An 11,470-nucleotide genomic window follows, 5' to 3' on the forward strand; every position below is an offset into this window, starting at 1 on the left:
CTACTTTGAGTATTTAACAAGTTTTTTTAGCTACTTTTAGCCTTTTGCTAATTTTAGATATTAACTATTTGCTTTTTGTAGCTTTCAGTTACCTTTTTGCCACATTAGCTTTTAGCAAGCTACTTTTAGCTAGCTTTTTGTTGCCATGAGCAAGCATTTAGCTACCTTTAGCTTTTAAGTATTTTTTGCTAGTTATATCGTTTTAGTTAGCCTTGAATTACTTTTATCTCTTTGTTAGCATTTTATTCATTTTAGCTGCAAGCAGTTTTTATTTTAATTTGCTATAATACATTTAAATTCTAGCAACCGCCTTTGCTCGTTTATCTACCTTTTGTTATGTTTGTTTTAGCTAGCCTTTTATTATTTTAGCTGTTTGCTAGGTTTTTGATACTTTTAGCTTCTATCTACTGTTTAGCTATTGCACTTTATTACTCTAGCTTTTGCTCCTTTTAGCTTTTAGCTCGTGTTCTGCTTCTTTTAGCTTTAACAAATCAGTTTGAGCTGTTATTGTGCCTCTATAAAGTTCTATCTTATATATAAATAAAACTTTTTACAACCTATAGATCTGCTAAAACACCTGGAAATAAAAAGTTCTTCTGGCCTACCCTCGTGACATCTCTTTCCACTTTCCTTTGGCGATCTGAGAGGAGCCCATCGGCTGACATGGCATTTGTGCTCTTCACTGTTTTGATAATGGAAACGTAGGAGAAGATCATGATCATGACGGGGACGAAGAAGCAGAAGATGAGGATGGAGATGATGTAGGACTTGTAAATCGTAGAGTAATTGGCTTTGGACCAGTCCACCTCACAGGTGCCGTAACCTCGGTCTTGAAAACACAAGAAGAGGTCATATAGCAGCTCATTGATTATCTCGTATCAATATTTATTTTTCTGTTAGACACACCTGTGTAGCTGCCCCATCCCAGCAGTGGAGCAACAGACCAGAACACGGCTCCGGCCCAAATGAAGATTAGTGCTATGGCGACAGTGTTTATGCTGATGCAGTTAGCTGCAAAGATAAACAACAGCAATAATACAATTTATCAACTCTAAATTATGGATCTGATTATGGGACTGACATCTGGTTCAGAAGGTCAAATGTTGGTATTTTGGCAAATACCGAACGGAAAATGAGAGGCTTGAAAAGAATGCTAAATTCTTGACTTGCTATGAATGTTTGTCTTGACATTTATTGAACAATGAAGTCTTTTCTGATAACAGCCTTTGTAATCATCAGCGAGACCTCTGTTGAGAAAAGGTTTTGTATTCGAGGGAAAGAAAAAAAAAAGTGTGTTTTTTTCTGCAGTTGTTCACACCTTAAAGTCACAGTTCTGATATTTTAAAGGGAGAGGACATGGAAAGATTATGAACAATAAACGACTTACCTGTTGTAGATAACTCTTGATTACCTCCTTTAGGAGAAATTGAGTTAAAGTAGGAACATATAATACAGCCTGGTTGTCGTAGGTACAAGAAACATCCCATAAAGACCAGGAATGTATTGTTCCTTACTGAAATACTTACAAGATGTGTACTTTGTATTTACTAGGCACGTACCTGGTAATTACGGGGTATGTGTCGTAATCTTTATTTTTCTGGTATTTTATTTAGTTCCTTGAGTTTATCTTTCAGTTTTGTTTTTAACATTTCAACTAAATGTTTGTGTATTTACTGAAGTCAGGGAACTTTGCACCGGGAACGTTTTTTTTCAGTTAAGGTTACACGATTGAATCTCTGTTGTAAAGCCACGAGCCGTCTCACGGATACTGCCGTCTTTGTTTGGCGCCGCCCACCACATACAGCATGCAGTGGCTTGTGGGATTGTTACGGGGCAACCGACGGTGAAGTCAACGATGAGCAGGTCATCAACTTTTGAAAAACGAACTGTTGAGCAGCTTAAAGTTTTTGTTGGTTCATGATGTACCCATTTCTAATATGAAAAGGACATACTTGTCAAGAGTTATGCTGCTCATATGTCTGAATCAAAGCCAAAAGGACTAGCCTACATACAATCTCGAGGTAGACCTATTTATAATTCTATAAATGTTGAGTATAAAATGTCATTCCTGGTTGCACATCATACACGACATAAACATTAATTGGTTCATTTATGTGTTTTTGTTACAGTAGTGGTAAAGCATATTTGTAACTGTGGTTTGTAACCTTCAGCGTGGTGGATGTTGTTAATAAATAAACTGTAAACGAATGTATAGATGTGTTCAAGTTCTCAGCTTCACTTACTGAAATAAAGTAACGTTTACGTTGCAACACTTGTAGGGGCTCAATCAATAACTACTGAAGGTAGTCCATGTCTGTATATTTTGTAATGTTAAGTGGTCAAAATAATCTCTGAGAAAATTAGACATGTGAACAAGATCGCTGTAAACCACATCAACACATTTAGCACTAGACATATATAATACTAGACCTTGTGCGACTCTCAGAAGTTTTCATTATTCTATAGATTATTATCTTACTTGTTCTTGAATTTGCAATCATTGTTGCAAATATACACGGAGCAGCGATCGCCATGACCCATTTTCACACTTATTCTAGTCACACCAAACAGGACCTCGATGCTTTGCGCTAAACAAACATGGCGGTATCCATGAAATGGCTCATGCCGTTGTCAGTGGTGGGCACAGCTAACCAAAAAGTTAACTTTGTAACCCATATTCTGCTAAAAAAATTGCTGTGCTAACGCTAAACTACTGAACAGTTTAAAAAAAATAGCAGAAGCTAACACTAAACTGCTTTCTGCTAAGACGACCGTCATTGTCAAACATTTTCATCTCCTTCCAGTTGAAGCTGCATTGACCAATCACGTCTCGTCATGTGTGCATGTAGAGAGCCAGTAGTGTGCCAAATGGACTCTTCGAGACACGCCCACAATAGACAGGAACGAGCTTGACGATTTTGTTAGAGGACTTTAAGTTGGCGAAACCTAATGTAGCAGAAGCTAACTCCACTAACGGTTTCCAAAGTTAACGAAAATGCTAATCCGCTAAACAAATTTACATTTTAGTACAGCCGTCCAAATGTAGACGAGGGTGCATGAGGCTGAAGCCTCATGTGAAGCGCTGCCCTTTTCATTTAGATAAGGAAAAGGAAAAACATGAGGAAAGGGGGAGGTATAAAAAATCATATCTCACACTGTGTCCTTGATGGGATAGAGTCAGGTTGCAAAATCTCAGCACAAGAAAAAGCAACACACTGGTGGCATAAAGACATATAAGGTTCACAGGTCAAAGAGCAGAGCAGGAGGGAAAAGCATCCGTCTTCACCGAGAGCAAGAAGGAAAATAAATAAATAAATAACCAAAAGGTAAATGGACTGTACTTATAGTGCCTTTTTATCTTATCAAGATACTCAAAGCACTTTAAAACACAATCTGTGCCCTCATTTACCCAATCGTACAGCACTCTACAATATCTGTTCAAAGAATAATCAGTGCTTAGATCACATTCATACACCGATGGGACACACGGAGGCAATGACGGACTCGCTGTCTTGCCCAGGGACACTTTGGCATGTCTGCTGGTGGAATTGAACCCCCAACTCTAACCACTCAGCCACAGAGCCCAAATTAGTTCCACTATTAGTTCTTAGCAGTGCTTAATTTGAGCCGGATCCTGCCGGAACAGGATCTAGGAACTCTCTTATATTGACACGGTGCATTCTGGTAACTGTTTGTTTGGATCCGGTAACACTCAGGCGTATTAATAATACACTTATGAACAAATAAGACTGCCTTGAACAAATAAAACTTATATTGGATATGTAAACTGAAAATAATTACATAAACACTCATTTTAAACACAGCAGCCACTTACGAGCATATGATCTGCCTCTTCAAGTAGCATTTCCTCGTCTACCCTTCAAAAAAAATCTCCACCCCTAAAAGTATGGTGGAGGTGAGTGCCGAGCTAACCAGGCAGTCGTACGCGGGCAGGAGCCAACAGGCAGCTGCGACAGACGGAGGAGTCGGGCTCGGAATGTCAAGTAAGGGGGGGTGGGGGTGCTTGACAGAAGCTGAGTGTTTACAAATGTAGGTAAACATATATGTTTAACAACTCATTAAAATACAACAAAATGCAGGATATCACATCTACTTTTTTCAAAATTCTCTAGGGGAGGATTCCAAGACCCCCGCCATTCCTGGGTATTTGAGTTCCGGCATCGATCAGTTTACAAATTAAGCCCTGGTTGTTAGAGGATTAGCAGAAATGTTCCCACCACTGGCAGTTGTACTAACATCCAGGTTACTGTGAGATGGCAGTGAATTATCTATGCAAATATGTGCATGATGTGGAGATCCCCATTCTGACCAGATTGGCAAATTAGCAGGTCCAAGTGCAGCAAAAGTCTATTTTTGACATCCCAAAACAGCTCCAGTCTCAAATATTTCTAAGCAATTTGTGCTAGCAATTTATCAATGTTTGCACTCCAAAATTTAGGAATATGGGGATTGTCCTGAAGAAATATGATATTCTTGCCAGAAGTGCCCCAGTCTGCAAACTGCTAAAGCTAACTGCCGCAGATGCTATTTGCATTAGAAAAAAGCACAGAGCTCAATATACATAACTGTGTAAAGCTGAACTGATGGCAATAAAGGTTTATAAAACAGAGTTTAACTGCTATGAAAGTTTTGGGATCAGAGTGGTCTTAAGAAGCCAAGACTACCTTTTGGTCTTGCATCTGATGGGGCTAGGAGTTAGCCCGACAGTCTGAACTGATGCGACCAGCTGATAAGATGTTTTTGCTCCTAACTTTTCTACAGAACCTCACCTTAACAAGTGTGTTCTATTACTTTATTAAAATACTACGCAGTGCAGTTTGCAGTGCTTTTATTGCCATTGGTAACTGACTGTCTTTTATCAAAATATCTAGCCTAGCTCCTTTCTTGCACCTTGCAGCATTTACATTCCTTTATCTCGCTCTGGTTGTTTGCAGCAACTGTTCCGTGGCAAAACATACAGTTTGTGTGTCCCACATTTACCACTAATGCTTACAGTTTACAGTCCAACATGAAATACCAACACTCACAGGTTCATAAAACTTAAAAATAACCACAAACACTGTAAAAAAAAATCAGAGGCAGTGCTCAACCTAATTTCCACGTAATTAGGACATTCTTAGACATCAGTTTTACGCCAGAAAAAGATAATTTCACCTCAAATTGACTTAATAACAGGTTGGTGGAATATAAACAAAATCGCTGGAGACAAGTGGTAGTTATTTCCACCACTGAAGTCAGTAAGAGAGTTTCATTAGATGAAAACGCTCATTTTCAGTCAGACGAGACCTGGTGGGATGTGACATGTGACAATGTGAAGCTTCGGCGTGTTTTTGTTCTCACCTTTGTGCGGGTGGCATCCCTTGATGTATCTGGTGACGCTGATCACAGTCAACGTGTTGATGCTGACGAGGCCAAAGAGCAACGTGAGGAAGCCATCTACCTGGAAGAAGACAGAACAAAGGGACCAGTGATTCATAACATTCTTATTATCAAAGTATCTTCATAAGTACTAAAGATTTTTGGGCATTGATTTGATTGGTTTCTCCACCTTTTTTGTCCCCTATCGTGGATCAAAGAGGATAATTGAAAATACTTTCCGTCTATCAATCCATGACCTTCCATCTTCTGAGCTAGATACTTTGAAAAATAAGTGAGATACTAGGGTGGCATGGTGGCTCAATTGATAGAGCTGTTGCCTTTCAGTGAGAAGGTCGCTGATTCAAATCCAGGCCCGGGACCTTTCTGAGTGGAGTTTGCATGTTCTCTCCGTGCATGCATGGGTTTTCCCTGGGCACTCCGGTTTCCTCCCACAGAACAAAAACATGCATGTTAGACTGATTGGTAACTCTAAATTGTCTCTAGGTGTGAGTGAAAGAGTGAATGGTTGTTTGTCTTGTTTGTCTCTATGTGTCCCTGTGATGCAATGGAGACCTGTCCAGGGTGTCCCCCGTCTCTTGCACAGTGACTGCTGGACATGGGCACCAGTGACCCCCACGACCCAAAAAGGAAGAAGCGGGTAAAAGATAATGGATGGATGTATGGAAGGAAGTGAGGTACTAGCTTTCATTTTGGTGTGTGGCTACATCTAAGCGGAAGACAAGTCACTATTGAAAATTGGGTTACCATATCAAAATCCAAGATGGTCACCACCATGTATACTGTATGTATATGTAAACCGGAAACTATGCTTAACAAGTTTTATATTGCTTAAAAGTATAGTTTCCTTAAATGATTGGGGTGACTGAAGATTACCAGTAATCTATCTTAAATCCAATCTTTGGTGGTCCAAACTATGGTGGCCAAGGCCACCATTGTCCACCCCTGGCTCCACCATTGTGTCTGATCAGGGATAAAAAATTTTCCTTCCACTTGCCAGAATCCATCATTCTGCGCTGCCTTGAACAAGCAAAATTTAAGAACTACCTCTGTTCTTCTCCACAGTGTAATTCTTACTCACTTGATTTATCTCCCTCCGAAAACGTTAAGGTTTACTTATTCCCTGTTCCAATTCCAGCCCAGATAAACTCTCATCTCAAGAAGTACAGAGTCACTATTCAAATCCCTCAGCAATGGGGGACATTGGCGTACCACTCGTCTAAACGGCGCTACAGTTGAAAACTTGTTCCTGCATTTTGATCAGAATGCAGAAATGCATATCGCCTGCTGCCTTTCATGCCAGTTTCTAAGATCATTTTGTGATGAACAGTAACAGAGTTCAAGCTGTTTTGGTCCAAAGTTGGAAATGATGGTTCATGCACACTCGCGTTGTGAGATCTACTACCATCAGTAACTTTGATCTCGTTAGTGTAAAATTAACAGTTATCTTCAATTTATTTATTTTTAAGAGTTGCTTAGCTGTGGTGGCTATTTTGACTGAAGTTGACTACAAAAAATAGCTGTGATTTCCTAAAGAAGTTACCAAAGTACATTTTTGTCATCTTTTTAAGCCAAAGCTTCCTGAAGGTATATGTTGCCATGTTTCAGTCCAGTTGCAGGTATGTGACACCCTGCCGGGTCACGATCAGGTGACGCAGCTCATTCAGGGTCGTCCACTGATTACTTTCTTGATCTGTCCTGATCCTAATCCTATTACTGTCACTCGTCATGTTTTTCCTCACTCACGTTCTGCAGGTTGCAGGACTCCAGGATTTGAACCAGTGTAAGAGTTGATTTTAGTACTGGTTCATGAATAAGTTAGTTTCAGACACGTTGATGAAATTGTGCAGTTTTGCTCATGCAAGCTTATTTTAGATGGGAGAAGTAATATCACAGTGTCAAAGTTAATGCAGCTTGTTTGGTTCTGGAAGCTCCTACTATGGTTCAGACCCTCTGGATAATGGTCTTGGGTGAAAAACACGTGGTTCTGGCCAAGCTTGAGCTGTTCATGTCACATCACGCTCTGTGTGTTAATCTACTCCTGTCTCCTTTGCCTTTCTGTTTTCCCTCATCTCTTTGTATACAAATGCTTGTTTCTTCCCTCAAACTAACTCACAACAAGCCCTTCTTTCATAGGAAGGTAAAATGAGTGGTATACTAAAGCTAAATGTGTTCTGCACCCACCATCGTGTTTTGTTTATAAAGTTCCTGAGTGAATAGCACGGTTTCGCCTTGAGCAAGAAAAATACCCAGTTTGAATTTCAAGCTAAAGAATGACAGCTATTTCATTTAGAGCTGAGGCAGAAAGGGAATACAAAAACATGGGGAGAAATGTGCTCCTCGGAGCCATTTTGCATCGTTGCAGTTTTTTTGTTATTTTAGATACAAATATGGAAAAGCAGAGGATTCAAACACACAATGTACATCCATGCTGGAGATCTTACTGTGCTCCGTCTGGTTGTTGGGTTTCTGCTAGAGTTTCACCAATTGTAATCTTATTATAGATTTAACCTCAAGCCCACATGGCTGCCACCATAATCCCTTGTGCACACACTCAGTTACACACAGTCTAACTTTAAGAATCCAACACATTCTTTCAATCTATTTGATTTTCTGGGCTTGTCCAAAACTAAAATGTAAAACCTGTTTTCATCAGCTCCCACAGTCTTCATACCATTCTAAACATTTTCTGGTTTTACCTGGCAAGTCCAGATCCACGTGATCAAGTACCCATCGTCCCGGAATATGTTGAATATTTCCAGGATTCCTCGGGAGTAGCCGAACACCGAGATGCTGGCGTCAGAGATGGCGAGATTTAATGTGAAGAAATCCGTTGGTTGAAGCGAGGCGCGCTGCCGGTACAAGACAAATATCACCAAGCTGTTTCCAAACCATGACAGCCATCCTGAAAAAAATCAACGGAGCGGTCAGGGTGGTGGAGGAGATGCCAGGAGTGATGGTGGAGCAGCTGGAGACTTGGTGGGACAACTGGGAGGGTCTCAGGCTGAAGGTAAAACTGGATAAACAACAAATTCAGATTCTAGGAAATGGAAAAGAAGACATGTCATCCATCCAACCAACCAACCAACCAACCATCCAACCAACCAACCAACCAACCAACCAACCAACCATCCATCCATCCATCCATCCATCCATCCCTCCATCCATCCATCCATCCATCATCCATCCAACCAACCAACCAACCAACCATCCATCCATCATCCATCCAATATCCATTCAAGCATCCATCCATCCAACCATTCATTCATCATCATCCATTTATCTATCATCCATCCAACCATCCATCCATCCAACCATCCACCCATCATCCATCCAATATTATCCATCATTCATCCAACTATCCATCCAATATCCATCCAAGCATCCATCCATCCATCCATCATCTATCATCCATCCAAATATTCATCCAAGCATCCTTCCATCCAACCATTCATTCATCATCATCCATTTATCCATCCAACCATCCATCCATCATCCATCTATTAGTTTAACCATCCATCCATGCAAACATCCATCCATCCAGCCATCCAACTATCCATCCATGCAACCATCCATCCATTCATCCATCCATCCAATCATCCATCCAAACATCTATCCAACCATCCATGCATCCAACCAACCACCCATCCATCATCCATCCATCCATCCATCAATCCATTCATCCATCCATTTATCCATCCATCCATCCATCCATCTACCCAACCTTTCAACCATCTGTCCGTCTGTCCGGCTGTCCGTCTTTCCTTCCTTCCTTCCTCCCATCCATCTGTCTCTTATTTATTTCCTGTATTTAAATCCTCTCATAAAACACTTTTTTCTCCTTAGCAGATAAACCAGATTAAGACATTAGTTGTATTTTGTTTGATATATTTTTATGATTTTATTTAGTTACTGTTTTTCTGTTTGATTTTATTGTTTTTATTTGTGTTTAGAATACTTTTATCTCACTCTTTTCTTTTTGTTGTTGGTATGCACAGCATTTTTGGTAAGTGATGGTTTTTAAAGTGCTATATGGATAAAGTTGTACTATATAGTCTGACTGTCTGTCTCTCTGTCTATCTGTCCATTAATAGTAAATCAAAAGCTCTGTATTTTGGTTCTGCTCCTTCTTCATTAAGAGAGACTGGCACAACACCCTTATTACTTCAGACAAAGCCCTGATTTATTCTTTCAATCTTATGTTCCTTCACTACTTGTGAACAAGACACCAAGTCTAATTTAATTATTGCCAAATATCATAAAATTAAATGAATACTGCTATAAACGTTTCAGTGTAGTTTATTAAAGCAAAGTGCATCAGAATGAGCTTCAAATTTTTAACAATTTCAAAGTCATACAATTTAGAATCAGTTTCGAGTAGAGAAATGCAAAATAAATCTTTATAATATGGTGCTCTCTTGTTAGAGAAAGTCTCATTAAGTGTAGAGTCTAAGAAGTTGCAGAAGAATAAAGATATTGGGAATCTTCTGACTTCGTCCTGAGCAGTAGTGGGAATAAATTAGGAAGCTTAGACATAAATAATTTTACTCTGTGGCTGGATAACGGCAACAATAAGCCACAAAAAGCCTGTGTCTTTTTCTAAGCCTCCTTTACACAAAAACGATTGACTGACTTATTAGTTGGAAGAGACCGGCAGCAGTAGACCGGCATCGTATATGCATGAGAAACTGCTAATCCTGGGTGGATATATGAGCTATTTAAATAAGGAAGTATTTCTGGAGCACTAACAAGAACAAAAGGTCGACTTACCCAACACTAACAAGTAGGCTCCGATGATGGTTTCTCCTTGTTCAGAAAAAGGAGGGTCTGCATGTAGACTGCTGAGGTTGTTGTTCCTCCATGGAATATTCACCACCTTCATTGGTAAACTCTTCAGCGTTATTTCCATGGCCTGAACTTTGACGCCTCGGCATGAATTCTTCCTGTCCTCGACAGCAGTGCTGCTCTCTTCTCTTCTCCTTTTGGTAGACGCTACAGTCTCCCACCAGCAGGGATGATGACTGGTTCATTTTAAATCCAGCTTAGACTCAGACAGTAGGACCTGACCACTGAACGTTCAGATGACTGCAGCAGTAATCCTATCTATGACTTACAACTAAGAAGGAAGAGATTTTGGGTGGAAATCCTACTCAGCGGGGAAATAACCAGTCAGTTGGTCAACTGGTACAGGAGTTTTATTTTGCTTTAAGTAGGCAAAGAACAAATAATCCTTATAAGAGGATTCACACGACAGTGCATGGCAAGACCGTCTCCCAAAGTTGATTTAGCCACCAGCACGAACTGTATGCACACTGAGGTGAAGACTCCTGGAGAACGGCCTGGTCCAAGAAGGGCAGCAAATAAACCATGTCTCTCCATGAAAAACATCTGGTATAGACTGATAGTTTGTAAAATTCCTTTCCAGTTGTTTGGGCCATCTGAAAATAAATTGTGTGAAAGAAGGGAAGATGAGCTCTACCGTCACTCCTATGTCACACCAACAGTAAAGGCGTCCTGAGACCATCCATGTGCGGGGTTGCTTGTCATTTTCCACAAGAACTTGACCATGAATAAAGAAAGTTAAATAAACGTCCTCAAAAAAGAACTTTTTCCCAACCATCCAAGAACAGTTTGGTGACTGTCACGGTTTTGAGGTCATTGGTGTTTCTTTTTAAAATTAAAAAAAAAAAAGTTCTCCTGTTTGATTGTCCCCGTCACGGAGCGAAGAAGAGGAATTGGAACTACCCTCCCTCCATCCGTCCGCCCGTCAGTCATGAAAACTCAGAAAACAAGTGAGGTACTAATTTCCATTTTGATGCGTGGCTACATCTAGTCTATCTTCTGCGTTTTGTTAACCAGTCACAAACCTCACCTGCTTCTGCTCAACTCACCCATTCCAGTTGTATTTAATCTCCTCTGTTCCTTTGTTCTCTGTCAGATCCTCACATGTAAGTCTCGGTTCTCTGTTTCGCAAAAGCTGCTTTTGTTTTGTATATTTTAAACCATTCATCAACAAACAAACATTTACAGAGACAAACCTAGCCTTTTCCAGCACGATGGCGCACTGTGCTAT

General features: G+C 40.2%; 1 protein-coding gene across 1 annotated transcript in view; it reads right to left on the reverse strand.

Annotated features, from left to right (window-relative positions):
• Nucleotides 1-10,410, reverse strand: part of opn6a (opsin 6, group member a) — a 101,538-nt gene extending 91,128 nt beyond the window's left edge. The window contains exons 1-5 of the mRNA XM_037678229.1: nucleotides 10,168-10,410; nucleotides 8,097-8,302; nucleotides 5,362-5,461; nucleotides 907-1,011; nucleotides 606-829 (exon numbers count right to left, since the gene is read on the reverse strand). Coding sequence (XP_037534157.1) covers nucleotides 606-829; nucleotides 907-1,011; nucleotides 5,362-5,461; nucleotides 8,097-8,302; nucleotides 10,168-10,306 — 774 coding nt within the window. The 5' untranslated portion in view covers nucleotides 10,307-10,410. The remainder of the gene's footprint in view (nucleotides 1-605; nucleotides 830-906; nucleotides 1,012-5,361; nucleotides 5,462-8,096; nucleotides 8,303-10,167) is intronic.
• Nucleotides 10,411-11,470: the final 1,060 nt, after the last annotated feature.

The sequence above is a fragment of the Nematolebias whitei genome, chromosome 1 (assembly GCF_014905685.2).
Source record: "Nematolebias whitei isolate Nwh7 chromosome 1, NemWhi1, whole genome shotgun sequence".
NCBI classification, from domain to species: Eukaryota; Metazoa; Chordata; class Actinopteri; order Cyprinodontiformes; family Rivulidae; genus Nematolebias; species Nematolebias whitei.